This window comes from Mirounga angustirostris, unplaced genomic scaffold (genome assembly GCF_029215605.1).
Source record: "Mirounga angustirostris isolate CCGP_5_RB_7025 unplaced genomic scaffold, mMirAng1.0.hap1 SCAF_14, whole genome shotgun sequence".
Lineage (NCBI taxonomy): Eukaryota > Metazoa > Chordata > Mammalia > Carnivora > Phocidae > Mirounga > Mirounga angustirostris.
In genome coordinates, this window is record NW_026991722.1 from 75,758,451 (window position 1) to 75,774,709 (window position 16,259).

At 39.0% G+C, this 16,259-nt stretch overlaps 1 protein-coding gene across 17 annotated transcripts in view; it reads right to left on the reverse strand.

Annotated features, from left to right (window-relative positions):
- ATXN2 (ataxin 2) overlaps positions 1–16,259 on the reverse strand; it is a 134,196-nt gene that overhangs the window by 73,363 nt on the left and 44,574 nt on the right. For all 17 annotated transcript variants that reach the window (XR_010407410.1, XR_010407409.1, XM_064578381.1 and 14 more), the window contains exons 2-5: positions 11,053–11,086; positions 9,271–9,330; positions 8,702–8,773; positions 7,983–8,133 (exon numbers count right to left, since the gene is read on the reverse strand). Coding sequence is in view for 15 of the 17 variants with exons in the window: in XM_064578377.1 (XP_064434447.1) it covers positions 7,983–8,133; positions 8,702–8,773; positions 9,271–9,330; positions 11,053–11,086 (317 nt within the window). In the remaining 2 variants the exon portion in view is untranslated. The remainder of the gene's footprint in view (positions 1–7,982; positions 8,134–8,701; positions 8,774–9,270; positions 9,331–11,052; positions 11,087–16,259) is intronic.

Sequence of the window (16,259 nt, forward strand, 5' to 3'; positions counted from 1 at the left end):
AACACAGAATTACTCAGCTAGCTCACTAGAAAAACTAGTCCAAAGCCCACAGGCCCAAGCCAACCTCTTTACAGGGCTTTCCTGCACCGCTCCATGGATATCCCCCAGCCAAGACCACCTGCTTATCCATCATGCCATCTGCCTACTCACCACAGGGCCTATCCTCCCTCCTGTCAAAGGGCAGACTGCTGATCATGAACACTTGTCCAGCTTTATAGCTGCTTGCCTGTCCAACATTAGCACTGCTTGCCCATCTACAGAGCCTACTGCCTGCACTCTTAGCTCCAAGAATGTGCCCCTTCAGCTGCAAGGCTTGTGGCCTGATCACCCTACTACAAGACCACCCGTGAATGAATTTAGAAGAATTTAGACTCCTCAGAATTCAAGGTTTTCCAAGTCATAGCCTGCGGAGATTTGTCTCTTTCTTAGGTATGACTGATATGGCCTTCCTAATGTCATGCCCTTCAGAAGAGATCATTCTCGGGGCACCTGGCTGGCTCAGTCAGCTAAGCATCTGCCTTCAGCTTGGGTTGTGAGCTCGCGATCCTAGGATCGGCCCCTAGTTGGGCTCCCTGCTCAGCAGGGAGTCTGCCTCTCCCTCTGCCCCTCCTCCCGCTCGTGCTCTCTCACTCTTTCAAATAAATAAATAAAATCTTTAAAAAAAAAAAAAAAAAGAGAAGAAGAGCTCATTCTCTGTTACTCACAGGACTGTGCCCTATCAGAGCTACAGGACAACCACATGAGAACACAATAGTGTCACACCAGAATAAAATAATCTATATGACTTTATTTCTCTACCCTCTAATCACACATTCACACCCCAAATTCCTCCAACTACTACAACAATTCTTCATGTCTCTGAACTCTATTTGGAATTCAATGCCACCAATTTTAACATTCCATTTTTCTTGAATTCCTTCACGTGCCTTGGTATTTCCAACTATGAAAATGCCTGGAGCAGAACTTCTTAACATGGACATGTACATGAACTCCCTAGGGAACTGTGAACACTACAGAATTAAATGTAAAAGTCTATGTGCATGTTTTTTCTAGGTTCAGGGTATACAGTTTCACTAAGTTCTCAAAAGGGACCCAAAATAGATTAAGTCTTGAATTTCTCTGTACTGTCTATAGCAACAAGCACAGCAATGAACACATTCCAGGGCTCAGTAAGTATCTGTTGGCTGGCTGTATACATAAGACTTAACTTCTAGTTTCTCACTCTTTGTATAAAATAGTAATTTTTAAAAAATATGTGAAAAAAAAATAAAAAATAAAAAATATGTGAAGGTCCTAATTTCATTCATTCAAAAAACATTTACACTGTGCCTGTCCGATGTGGGAAAACACTACATTAGGCTCCAAGGATTAAAAAAAAAACAAAAACAAAAAACAGTATCCATGCACAAGGAGCTCAAAGTTTAATAGGGGAGACAGAATCATCTAATTGTATAATACAAGGTATAAAGGCAATACAAAAGATGCTGGGAGTGGGCTTATATGTGGTCGCTGAAATTAGGAGACTATAAAACGACTGAGAGGCAGTAAGACCAGTGGGCAAAGAAACAAGCACTGGGAACACACACACATTTAAGAGCACTTTGACAGAAATGAACCCCAAGACTGGGCAGGGAAGGAATGATGAATAAAACACATGAAAAACAGAAGAGCAGCTTCTGAGGGAGGATGAAACCAACAGTGTCAAAAGCCACACTAAAGTCTGAAAAAGACTACAAAGGACCTAGCAATGAGAGGTTACTTCCAGGTAGTTCCCCAGTAGTGAACATAAAAGTCAGATTATGTTGCAAAGAGGAGTCAATAGAAAATAAGAGGGGCGCCTGGGTGGCTCAGTCGTTAAGCGTCTGCCTTCGGCTCAGGTCATGATCCCGGGGTCCTGGGATTGAGCCCCGCATCGGGCTCCCTGCTCCGCGGGAAGCCTGCTTCTCCCTCTCCCACTCCCCCTGCTTGTGTTCCCTCTCTCACTGTGTCTCTCTCTGTCAAATAAATAAAATCTTTAAAAAAAAAAAGAAAAGAAAAGAAGAGTTAAGATGTTTGGATAATGGGGCGCCTGGGTGGCTCAGTCAGTAAAGGGTCTGCCTTCGGCTTGGGTCGTGATCTTGGGGTTCTGGGATCGAGTCCCATGTCAGACTCCCTGCTCAGCAGGAAGTCTGCTTCTCCCTCTGCCCCTTCCCCCCATGTGCTCTCTCTCAAATAAATAAATCAAATCTTAAAAAAAAAAAAAAAAGATGTTTGGATAAGAAAGGAAGACAGGATAGTAAGTGGGAGTTCAGGATAAAAAGGAATCCTCTTCAGGAGGGGAGGGACTTGAATAGGTTTTCTGGCTAAAGGGAAGGAGTAACTGGAGAGGAAGAGGTTGAAGAGTCTGGAAACAGAGGTGACATAAAAGAGCAAAAATCCAGGAATGGGGACGCCTGGGTGGCTCAGTCGACTGGGCGTCTGCCTTTAGCTCGGGTCATGAACCCGGAATGCCGGGATCGAGCCCCGCATCAGGCTCCCTGCTCAGAGGGGAGCCTGCTTCTCCCTCTGCCTCTCACCCAGCTCGTGTTCTTGCTCTCTCTCTCAAATAAATGGATAAAATCTTTGAAGAAAAAAGAAAAAAAAGAAAGAACCCAGGAATGGTAAAGTCAAGGGCATGATGGGAGAAGTTGGGATTCAAGAGGAAGTGAAACATCCCATCTACTAAAACCAAAGGAAAGAGAGTAATGATGGCAAGGGTAAGATAAAGTTGTAGGTAAAGGAGGGAGCAGACAGTTGATGATGGGAGACCATTCCCAATAACTAATTTTCTCACTTGTCATTTTTCAGTTATTGTGACAAAAAGCTGGAAAGAGGGGCGCCTGGGTGGCTCAGTCGGTTAAGCGTCTGCCTTCGGCTCAGGTCATGATCCCAGAGTCCTGGGATCGAGTCCCGCATCGGGCTCCTTGCTCAGCAGAGAGCCTGCTTCTCCCTCTGCCTGCCTGCCACTCCCCCTGCTTATGCTCTCTCTCTCTCTCTCTCTCTCTCTCTCTGTGTCAAATAAATAAAAAGCTGGAAAGAAAAGTGACTCTTCAAACTAAATCCCATTTCAATGGTCACAAATAAGGAATAGATGAAATTACACAGTATTAAGAGTCAAAGAATGAGTTAGAGACAAAGTATGTTCTATGTTATTTCACCAAAGACAGTACAGTATGTATTTTTGATCAGCTCTAACAACCCAAACACAGTAGGAAAAAAGATCTAGGATGAGAGTTGACAATGTTTTTCTATAAAGAACCAGAAAATACTGTTTGGCTTTGCAAGCCATACAGTATTACAACTACTCAATTCTATCGCTGTAGCATCAAAGTGGCCACAGACAATACATAAACAAACAGGCATACTGTGTTACAATAAAACTTTATTTACCAATGAGTGGATTTGGCCCACAGGCCTTAAGTTTGCTGACCCCTGTTCTCTAGACTGAGAACATGCCAAGGAAATGAAACGGTAGAAAGAAGCCTAAGTCAGGAGCAGGAGAATAAAATAAGAAAGTAGACACAGGGGGCGCCTAGGTGGTTCAGTTGGTTTAGCGTCTGCCTATGGCTGAGGTCATGATCCCGGGGTCCTGGGATCAAGTCCTACATCGGGCTCTCTGCTCAGCGGGGAGTCTGCTTCTCCCTCTCCCTGCTGCTCCCCCTGCTTGTGCTCTCTCCCTCTCTCTGTCAAATAAATAAATAAAATCTTAAAAGGAAAAAAAAGAAAGAAAGGAAAGGAAGGAAGGAGCCAGAAAACTAAACTGTAGTTGAGTTGGGGTATTAAATCAAAGAGCAAATAGGAATAAAGGAACAACAGAAAAAGCAGAAAGAGAGTGAAGGAGAAAAGCAGACAAAGAAACACTGGAAAAAGAAAGGAAACCAGGTAAAAAGTGAGTAGAGATAATACATCAACTCCAAGGTAGAAAGATGCAGAGAGAAAAACAGGTTTATGCCCTAAAAAATAGGTGGCAAAATGAAGCAGGATGAAAATGAGAGCATCCCAGGTCTGTCTGCAATGGAATTCAGATAAAGGATAAAACACATACTAATTTTACAGTGATAATCTGATGGTCTAATTACGGGTGTGCAAAAAGAACCCACAGCTTACAAAATGTAGTTACTTTTCATTTGGCCCGCAAATCAATCCGGTAACATACACAGCAACCAAGAGATCAAATGAAACTTATTCACGATCATAAAAAGAAATCAATTATTTCTAGGCCTCTTATTCACTTGCATATGCATATGAATATGACAACTTTAAAAACATATTAAAATGAAAAAGAAAAACTTATGAAAATCAGTAAAAGTCAGCATTAAGAAGTTAAAAGCCATATTAACCTAACTTTTAAAAGCTTCCCCAAAAATTGGGCGCCTCAGTGGCTCAGTCGGTTGAGCGACTGCCTTCGGCTCAGGTCATGATCCCAGCGTCCTGGGATCGAGTCCCACATCGGGCTCCCTGCTCTGCAGGGAGCCTGCTTCTCCCTCTCCCACTCCCCCTGCTTGTGTTCCCTCTCTCGCTGTGTGTCTCTCTCTCAAAATAAATAAATAAAATCTTTTAAAATAAATAAATAAATAAATAAATAATAAAAGTTTCCCCAAAAATAAAGCCAAAGATTTAAAAAAGAATCTTGAATAATATAATATGTATATTTATATTATATAGGAATTTTGTTTCCTTTTGGCTTTATTTGTAGGGAAACCCTTTAAAGTGAATGCAGATTTATTTGACACAGCTAAACAACAAATTAGACCACATAATTTATGTCACAATAGTACAATGTTTAAGAACATAATGTTGGGGGGTGGTGCCTGGGTGGCTCAGGTCATGATCCCAGGGTCCTGGGATTGAGTCCTGCATCGGGTTCCCTGCTCAGCAGGGATCCTGCTTCTCCCTCTCCCACTCCCCCTGCTTGTGTTCACTCTCTCGCTGTCTTGCTTTGTCAAATAAATAAAACCTTAAAAAAAAACATGATTTGGGGGTTAGTGGGTGCTGGGTTTGTGTCCTCACTTTACCAAGTTACTGGATTGTGTCTTAATTTTTTTAATTAATGAACCATGCCAATTAATTACTCTAAAAAAGTTTTCTCTAAGTATACTAACATTATCTCCAAAATAATACTTATAGAGGGCAACTTCTGACAGGATAGTATTAAAAACCTGGCTTAAGAGACCTGAAATCCTAAACACATGATTTAATACTATTTTCAGGATACTATGCACTGGACACAATTGTATAATTCACTAAACCACTACAGTCTTTAAAATAAAATACCCGGGCGCCTGGGTGGCTCAGTCGTTAAGCGTCTGCCTTTGGCTCAGGTCATGATCCCAGGGTCCTGGGATCAAGTCCCGCATCGGGCTCCCTGCTCCTTGGGAGCCTGCTTCTCCCTCTGTTTCTCCCTCTGTCTGTCTCTCATGAATAAATAAAATCTTGAAAAAAAATAAAATAAATAAAAAATTAAATACCCAAAATTACTCCACTATGGGATATCCTCATCAAGAAAACTATTTTTATGTATATAGCAAAATACATCCAGCCTGTTATGAGTGTACTGAACACTGTCAAAGCTGTCTCTCTGACCTGTATGTTCTTGGCTTTCTACAGTGAACACAAATGACCTGAGAAATAAAGACATAATAAAATAATAAAAAATTTAAAGACATTATTTTGAAGAGGATCAAAGAATGGGATACCATAGATATTTCCAAGTAATATTTATCTTTCCAAATTTGAGAAATGCCAATTCACTTTAAAAAACAAAACACAAAGTCTATTGTGAATGGCTGTTAGCTAAACGGCCTGGTACCCAACAGAGTAAGGAACATTTTGTTGTTGTGTCCAATACTTTTTCTAGAGTGTTATGTACTAAAATTCAACTGAAATTGTATTTTCCCTTTCAGCTTATTATCCAAAATTAATTTTTAAGTTTAAAACAGTAAAATACTTCAACAGTATAAGCATAAATACAATTTTGTGGTCCTAGGCATAAACAAGACCAACTCCTAAGGCAGCAACTAAAAAAAAAAGACTTGTTTCCTTGTATGGACCATTGAAGGACTCTTAGACAAAGAGTTGTGAATCAGAGACACAGACATTTGAGAAGGTACAAAAACAGAACACAGTGCTTTCTTCAGCATGGCAAAGCGGTTAAAGGTACCTAGCACTGCTAGCTTCTGAAAAAAACAAGCTAACTATAGGTGAGAACCTTGTTACGGGTCCAAGAGAATGGCTTTAACTTTCTGGTGGCTTGTATTTCTCAATAACAGTGTAGAAAAATAAACACAGCAACAAAAACAGCTATTGATATAGACTGAATAATGAAAATAAAAAATAGTGGTGAGTTAAAATTCACAAGAGAATGGACTACAGGGGCGCCTGGGTGGCTCAGTCGTTAAGCGTCTGCCTTTGGCTCAGGTCATGATCCCAGGGTCCTGGGATTGAGCCCCGCATCAGTATCCCTGCTCGGCAGGAAGCCTGCTTCTCCCTCTCCCACTCACCCTGCTTGTGTTCCCTCTCTCGCTGTGTCTCTCTCTGTCAAATAAATAAATAAAAATTTAAAAAAAAAAAAGAGAGAATGGACTACAGAATTTGACCAGAAAAATCAATTTTAAGAATTTTAGAACCAAGTTCGAAATTGCCCAGAAGAGCCTTTCAACATGTTATGAACACTCAACACTGCAGAGTATGCTCTCTGAACAAGTAACAGCAATTCCCATATTTCCCTCCTCAGTGGACACTTGAAACAGACTAAATTTTAATATAACTACATCACCCCTTTTATATTTTCAAAACATAGTCCCATACTCTGAAATTTTTTTTTTAAAGATTTTATTTATTTATTTGACAGAGAGATAGAGGGAGAGGGAGAAGCAGACTCCCCACTGAGCAGTGAGCCTGATGTGGGGCTCGATCCCAGGGCCCTGGGATCATGACCTGAGCTGAAGGCAGACGCTTAACCGACTGAGCCACTCAGGTGCCCCCCATACTCTGAAATTTTTAAAAAAATATGCATGTTCTACTTCTTTACCTTTTTCATCTTCATTAGATGATCGTTTTTCCATCCACAGCTCTCTGCCTTTCTCCCTTAGACCTGTGCTTTATTTCCAGGTCACAAAACTAAAACATTTATAGAACTATAAGCATAATAAAACTAGATAAGCATTATTTATAACCATTTTAAAACTAAAAATTTAGGGGCGCCTGGGTGGCTCAGTCATTAAGCATCTGCCCCCGGCTCAGGTCATGATCCCAGGGTCCTGGGATCAAGCCCCCATCGGGCTCCCTGCTCAGCGGGACATCTGCTTCATTTCTCCCTCTCCCACTCCCCCTGCTTGTGTTCCCTCTCTCGCTGTGTCCCTCTCTGTCAAATAAATAAATAAAATCTTTAAAAAAAAAAAAATTTATAAACTAAAGGACTGTAAGCCAAATAGGACAAGAAATTTCAGTTGAGTATAATCTGTAGCATTCTTGACCATGAACTGTAGAAAATTCTCTACAAACTTTTTTTTTTTTAAGATTTTATTTATTTGACAGAGAGAGACACAGCGAGAGAGGGAACACAATCGGGGGGAGTGGGAGAGGGAGAAGCTGGCTTCCCGCTGAGCAGAAAGCCCGCTGCGGGGCTCGATCCCAGGACCCTGGGATCATGACCTGAGCTGAAGGCAGACGCTTAATGACTGAGCCACCCAGGCACCCCTCTTTACACACCTTTTTAGTAGAACACAAACTCTCATTATTTATCCTACTAAAAGTACCAAGGACTCTTCCTCTGAAGTTTTAAATATTTTCCAACAAAAATGCATTAAAATTCCCATCTGTCTTAATCAGGTTATTCTAAAAAAAAAAAAAAAAAAAATTTTTTTTCTTTAAAAAAAAAAAAAGGTCTGTATAATTGATATATAGAGTCTTTGTTTAAATAAATCTTATAAACCATGAAGCGTATTTAGGAAATCAAAATTCACCTCTTCTTGCATAACTGGAGTCCATATCTTTAAACTGTACCACAACAAAGTCTGAACACTTGAACAAAATACTCTCCATTATTTCTTCACGTTTTGGCCCCGAACTGGATTCCATACTTTTCTCATGTGCAGCATCAAGTACCAAATCACACTAAAATGAGAAGCATGAGTAAATATTCAAAATATTTATAAAATAAAATATGACAGGGATTCTTTAGCACATCAAGGTACTATTTCTTATAGGTCTTTGACAAAAATAATCTAGGTCAAAAGCACCTTATAATCATACTTTTTTCTGGGAAATATGACCTATTATCTATTGCATCATTCAAAAATCCTCTTATCTAAAGGTTGATCCTTGCTACCATAGTCTGTTTTTAGTATATTAATGGTGATAAAGAAGAAAATAATGAACCACTCAATCCCCCTTCTAGCCCCCAATGCTGGAAAAGGTCAAGATATTTTAATAAGCACACAGAGCAAGTTTAATTATACAAACCAGTCTATAAAATAATCAGTATTTGAAACTGAAGAGCAAAATCAAAGCGGTTTTAAAAAGTGCTTTAAAGAACATGAAAATGTGACAAGCATGCCCACCTCACAACTATAAATTGCTAAATCAGAAACTAACAGACAGTGTCAGGAAGCCATACAAACATACAGTAGTTGATGATTCATGGGGTTTTACATATAACAAAAAGGAAAAGAGTAAAAATTACCTTAGGACTGTATGTTTTAAAAACTCCTTCATATATACCTCCATTTTTCACTTGTACTTCACATTTGGATCCCTAAAAACATACAATTAATTTATCAAAGAAACAGTGTGCTACCCAGTCAGGAGGGATAATTGTTTACATTTTACTTTTTATATAGCTCACCAGGCTTCATTCAGCATATTAGGTAGTCACTGACAGAACAATAAAAAAATTCTAAAACATTAACAATACACTGAATTCTCAAAATTCCTCAGGAGGCCCTGCTCAGAGTTTGCAGTATGAATTTAAATACTGAACTTAAATATTTCTGATTCTGGATTTAATAGGTGACAAAATAATGCACTAAAAACAATCAACTACTACTATTATTTTATACACAGCAGGGTTAACAAGAATGCTTTTATAGTGAGTCACAATAGTTTGGATGGAGTTCTATTTTTTCTAAATAATCCTGATTAAATGTGACCTAAGAAATGTTACTTTGAGAATCATTCATCTACATTTTAACATCATCAAATTACTTTACTGCACTCCCAAGGCAGTTTCTCCCCAATAATCTGGTAACTTACAACAACTGACGTAAGTATATGAACCATCCTCATATTTGCATAAATTCCATCAAAAGAAATCTAGAATATTAAGAAAAAAAACATTATTAGCAATCAGTATTTATCCTTGTCTATATATTAAAGTTAACATTTATTTTGTTACAAAATGCTTAGTTAAGTTTATAATACCTTACATGCATTAAAGAAAGACTTGGTTTACTATGATCTTTTGTTTCTTTAGAGAACAGAAGCTTAAGTTTTCAACAGTGAAAACAGTCATACCATCTAACAATGTTTTGACTACATGTGATACAAAAAAATCAAGTGAACTTCCATATACGAGGAATGACAAAACCACAGAAACAGAGGACAGATCAAAGGTTGGGGGGGCGCCTGGGTGGCTCAGTCTGTTAAGCGGCTGCCTTCGGCTCAGGTCATGATCCTGGGGTCTTGGGATCGAGCCCCACATCCGGCTCCCTGCTCAGCGGAAAGCCTATTTCTCCCTCTCCATCTGCCTGTCACTCTGCCTACTTGTGCTGTCTCTCTGTCAAATAAATAAATAAAATCTTAAAAAAAAAAAAAAAGGTTGGGGAGCAGAGGGAGGAGGGATCACTACAAAGCGGCATAAGTGATTTTTCAAGGTGAGAGAACTGTCCCATTATCTTGACTGTGGTGGTGGTTACACAACTGTATGCATCAAAACTCAAAGACCTGAGGGGCGTGGGAGGGATGGGGTGGCTGAGTGATGGACACTGGGGAGGGTATATACTATGGTGAGCGCTGTGAATTGTGTAAAACTGATGAATCACAGACCTGTACCCCTGAAACAAATAATACATGTTTTTGTTTTTGTTTTTTAAAGATTTTATTTATTTGACAGAGAGAGACACAGTGAGAGAGGGAACACAAGCAGGGGGAGTGGGTGAGGGAGAAGCAGGCTCCCCGCAGAGCGGGGAGCCCGATGCAGGGCTCGATCCCAGGACCCTGGGATCATGACCTGGGCCAAAGGCAGACGCCCAACGACTGAGCCACCCAGGCACCCCAATACATTATATATTAATAAAAAAAAATTAAAGACTCAAAGACCTGTACACTAAATAGGGTTAAGTATACATAAATAAATAAATGGGGTGGAGGAGTGTGCACCTTTGTCAAAAACCCTTGACTATCTATCTTCTCTTAGCATATATGAATCAATGATAGTGCTCTTAGGTCTCATCAACCACACCACTCCTTACTACATAAGCATGTGTCCTTCTGATTCGAAATAAGAATATCTGTCCAGTAATGGCAAAGTCTGAAAGATCAATGACAGTTTCACATTTATTTTTTCCAATCACAAGAAACTGCCCTTCATGCCCAGTTTAATTTTCTTGATAAAGTTCTAAAATTTAAAACCAGAAGGCCTTTTCCAAGGGAGAAAAATGGAAGGACTTAAAAGAGGGCATTAATTCAAAATCAAAACCCCAAAGAACTTTGCAAACTCTAGTCCTGGTGTTACACTTATCTTTTTTGGGTGTTATTCATTTAGATTTGCTTTTAGCCATTTATAAAACAACAAATGACTTATTACTTTGCATGAAAAATACTATTTACAGATTATTTGACATTTTATATGTAGAATCATCTCAAAAAACAACACATATAGCTAATAATTTTATACCAAACAGTACTGAGGTATAAAAGTTATAGGAGATATAAAACCCAAGCAAAAGGATTTCTTTTCACCTTGGCTTTGGTCTATGGTTCAGAAATAATATTTTAGTTACCATTCTTCCAAACAAGTGACATTAAATTACTCACCGTGGATTGAGGCAGTCCTTTGCTGTTTCGACCTCTGAAAAAATGAAACGTTTATTAAGTTCAACAGGCTAAACAAGCTAAAAAAAATATTTTCAAATTTAAAGTATCTTATAATTCCATTCAAATAAAGCATAGATAATCTGTGGGGAAGGCTAATCTAATATTAAGTATAAAGGCTACCTAAGAATGGTTCCCTCTGTGCTTTGCTGGCTCAGAGACCCAAAATAGGTATGTATCATGGGAGGGAAGAAGGAGGAAAGAATGTGAACATGACCAAAATAAAATAAGTAAAAATAAAAATAGCCTACTGGAAAAAAATAACCAATTCTAAACATAATAATCTTTACTCCCAAAGTAACCTATCGCTCTGTTACAGAAAGCTACTTAGGAATAAAATATAAATTCTACTCCTGATTTAACTGACAAATTATTGACTGGCATCAAAGTCACCTCCCATGTTTTTCCCTTACCTCTAAAAATAGGCACTATGTTTACAACTGCAGAAAAACATTTGAAAATAAGTTAAAGCATTCAAAGCACTTTCACTTCTAAATACCTCTGTCAGGATCTATATAACAAGTACTTTTCCCTGCCAATCCCCTACCTCGAAACAATGCAGTACACCAAAGTCAGCTGTCAAGTTATTTCCAATAAGGTGGACTCAAGTGAATTTAGTTACAGAGTATAATACAACCTAAGGCTTGGGCGCCTGGGTGGCTCAGTCGGTTAAGCGACTGCCTTCAGCTCAGGTCATGATCCTGGAGTCCCGGGATCGAGTCCCGCATCGGGCTCCCTGCTCGGCAGGGAGTCTGCTTCTCCCGCTGACCCTCCCCCCTCTCATGCTCTATCTCATTCTCTCTCAAATAAATGAATAAAATCTTTAAAAAAAAAAAAAATACAACCTAAGGCTTATTCCACTGGAAAAGATTAGGCTCCTTATGAAATGATAAAAACATTAGTAACATAAAATGTTATATTCCTCATAAACATTAATTACTCTGGAGTAACAGGACTGGAATCTCTTTTTTTTAGAGACAGGGAAAGTGTGAGCAGGGGAGGGGCAAAGGGAGAGAGAGAATCCTAAGTGGGGCCCACACGCAGCATGGAGCTGGACTCAGGGCTCAATCTCGTGACCCTGAGGTCATGACCTGAGCCGAAATCAAGAGTCGATGCTTAATCGACTGAACTACCCACGCACACCTGGAATCTCATTTTAATGAAATAAACAAAATACTCAGGGGCGCCTGGGTGGCTCAGTCGTTAAGCGTCTGCCTTCGGCTCAGGTCGTGATCCCAGGGTCCTGGGATCGAGCCCCGCATCAGGCTCCCTGCTCCGCGGGAAGCCTGCTTCTCCCTCTCCCACTCCCCCTGCTTGTGTTCCTTCTCTCACTGTGTCTCGATCTGTCAAATAAATAAATAAAATGTTTAAAAAAAAATACTCAAATTAAGTCACAAATCCAAACAGAAGCACAATTCAGGTCTAAAAAGTCTTAAGAGTATGAATGGTACCAATTCCCAGTAAAACAGCACTGATCCTAGAACTCCAAGGACAGGGCTGGTTTGCTCTCCAACTCAGTCACCCTCTCTCATCTAGAAAATAACATCTTAGACCAAAGCACCTCTGAAAGTCCTTCCATTTCTAACATTCTGATTCTGTAACTCTTTGCCTCACACACAGCACAGAGAAATTCCTGAAGTTCACAGAATAGGACTAATAATACCATTTATAACACTACAAACCAGATACTACAGTAAGCACTACGTCAAATCTCTCAACCCTAACTTTACAGGTGAAGAAACTGAACCTTAGTTAAATATCTTGACCAAAATCATCTGGCTAAAGAACAGTAGAGCTCCTATTTTAACCAGGTGATCCAAAGTCTAGGCTTTTCATTTCTAGGTTATATTCTGCCTCCCTAAAATTGCATCACAAGGAATAAACTAACTTCACAATTAAACCTGACCAAATTTTTACATTTTTTTCAAGCATCATTTGAATTTATTGGGTTTTTCTAATTATTTGTAGTCTGTAACCAAAGGCTCCCAAAGGGCTAAAAATCCTGCTTAGGATTATCTTATCTCAGTGGTTGCTGAGATGCCAGAGTTAAGACTTAAACAAATGCCACCAATTAAGTACCTTTAAATTCATGTGGCATCCCCACAAAGCTATTTAAAAGAATTTACAGACCCTCTATAGAAGTCACAGTATGTTTTTATTGATTATACAATTACATCTTTGACTAATAAAGAACAACTGTTTTGACAATCCATTTTACTTAGAACAAATCACTCAACAAAGAAAATAATAAAGACAGCGGTATAAAATGGTACAGAGTGTAGAAACAACAGATTTCCACTGACCAAACCAGGAAGCTGAATAACCAAGGGGAATGTTAGCATATCACAGTAGCATTTTCTGAAGCTTATGCTCAAGTTCAAATTAATTCTTTTTTTTTTCTTTTGGGATCCACTTAGATTATGCTTTACTTTTAACTTTTTTCTTTAGTGTTTTGGAACAAAGCATCTTAATGTTTCCTATAGTAACAAAAACTGAATTTCAAAGAAGCCAAGATCGGGGCACCTGGGTGGCTCAGGTCATGATCCCCAGGTCCTGGGATGGAGCCCGCACTGGGCTCCCTGCTAAGCATGGAGCCTGCTTCTCCCTCTCCTGCTCGCCCTGCTTGTGCGCGCTCTCTCTCTCTCAAATAAATAAATAAAATCTTAAAAAAAAAAAAAAAGCCAAGATCATACTCTAGTCCTAAATATACTTATTAGATGGGTCAGATTTAACAGAACAACCATATCGAGGATTCTATGCTTTCAATTGTTACTGAATATGAAGTTAAGGTGTGATTCAAAATGCCAAATTAATATAAAGAAATTTTTTAAATGATTGTTTATATTGCTTCAAAATAATACAGGAGGGAGGAAATAGGTGGGGTTATAATGAAGTAAGACTGGCATGGCATGAGTTGCTAACCGTTGAAAGTAGGTGACAGGTGTGTAGGGGTTCAATATATCATTCTGCCTGCTTTTTACAATTTCCTTAAGTTAAACATAAAAAGTACCTTCTGATATGATGCAATTGGAGCCCGGATTTAATCAAGACCTACTAGTTTACAGGAAACATGGTGTGGGAGAATGTATTAATTGATACCATGAGGTTACAAATCAGCTAAACCCAGAATGTGGTAAACCTGACATAACAAATGACAGCTTCTTCAACAAATAAGTGGCAGGAGAAGAAAAAAAACATAGCAGAGGGAGGGAAAATTATAAATTTAAAGACACATAAATGAAAAAACAAAGTGTCGCCTCTCAATTTCAAAACTTATTACAAAGCTACAGTGATCAAAGTAGTGTGGTACTGACATAAGGACAGACATAAAATAAAATGGAATAGAGAGCCCAGAAATAAACCCTCACACATGTGCTGAACCCTTACACCTTATAACAAATAAAAAACTAACTCAAAATGGGTCAAAGATGCAAATTTAAGACATAAAACTATGAAACTCTTAGAATAAAACATAGGGGACAAGTCTTCATGACTCTGAATTTGGCAATGATTTCTTAACTGTGACACCAAAGTGCACAGACAACATAAAAAAAAAAAAAACAGTAAAAAGGACTTCATCAAAATTAAAAACTTTTGTGCAAAGGATTATCAGTTATCAGAGTGAAAAGACAACACTTTTCAGAATGAGAGAAGGTATGTGCATTTCATATATCTGATAAAGGGTTCATTCCAGAATACATAACTATAGCTCAATAACAAAAGAACATACAACCCAATTCAAAAATGGGCCAAACACTTGAATAGCATTCCTCCAAAGAAGTCATACAATTAGCCAATAAGCACATGAAAAGATGTTCAACATCACTGTCATCAGTAAAAATGCAAATCAAAACCACAATGAGCTACTACCACTTCACCTGCACTACTATAGCTATTATCAAAAAGACAAAAAATCACAAGTGTTGGCAAAAAATTGGAAACTTATTTTCCAACTGGAAAAACTGGAATCCTTGTGCACTACCTGTGGGAATGTAAAATGGTATAGCTACTGTGGAAGACAGTATGGCAGTTCCTCAAAAATTTAAACAGGACTACCATATGATCCAGCAATTACCACATCAGAATATATATCCAAAATAACTAAAAGCAGGGATCTGGGGACAACTGGATGGCTCAGTCGGTTAAGTGTCTGACTTCAGCTCAGGTCATGATCCTGGGGTTCTGGGATCAAGCTGTGCGTTGGGCTCCCTACTTGGCAGGGAGTCTGCTTCTCCCTCTCCTTCTGCCCCACCCTCCCGTTTGTGCTTTCTCTCTCGTTCGCTGCTCTCTCTCAAATAAATAAATAAAATCTTAAACAAAAAAACCTAAGAACTATGATTTATTAACATCTACTTTATTGTCCAAAATGTCTTTAATTTCTTAAAATAAAAAAATTCAATCCTCAAAGCCTTGAAATTCAAATGCCACCTTTTCAAGAAGCCTTCCTTGGATTACACCATCCCAATCAAATACACAGTGCTCTCTTCAACTCTCCAGACTGGAATTTGACATAACCAGATCTGTATTATAGTTACTGGTGACCTATCATATGCCCACTACTCAGGGCCATCACCTGACCAAACAGTGCTTTTGTGCAAATCAGAAAATGATGCCTCCTCCAGGGAGTCAAAGCCCCACACTAGAGAAAACAGTGTGATCAGCAGACAGTGCTTTTGCGAAAATTAGAAGAGGTACCAGAAATGGAGGTAGCCCCAAAGGCACATGGTGTGGCCAAAGAAACTCCTGGATTTCAAACATCCATTCATGTCCTTGGCCAAAAGCTCCTGGATGAAATAAAACCTAAACCAAGACTGGCAGACAGCATCTTTTTTATACATCTTTGTACCATCTACCAAAATCAGCACAGAGGAACCGTAGCTCACATATGGCATATACTTAATAAATATCTAATGAATTAATGAGCCCAGTCAAAAAGAAAGAAAAAGATGGAGAAAGATTTCAAAGTAATCATTACGTAAATCAATGGTCAGCAAAATACAGCCCACAACCTGTTTTTGTTGAGATTCTGAGCTAAGTATGTTTTTAGGTAGGGATGGAGGGAGGAAGGCAGGAAGGGAAGGAGGAAAGAGGGGACAAACCAAGAAAAATATGCAACAGAGAAGTTATATGGCCCATAACACGCCTAAAAT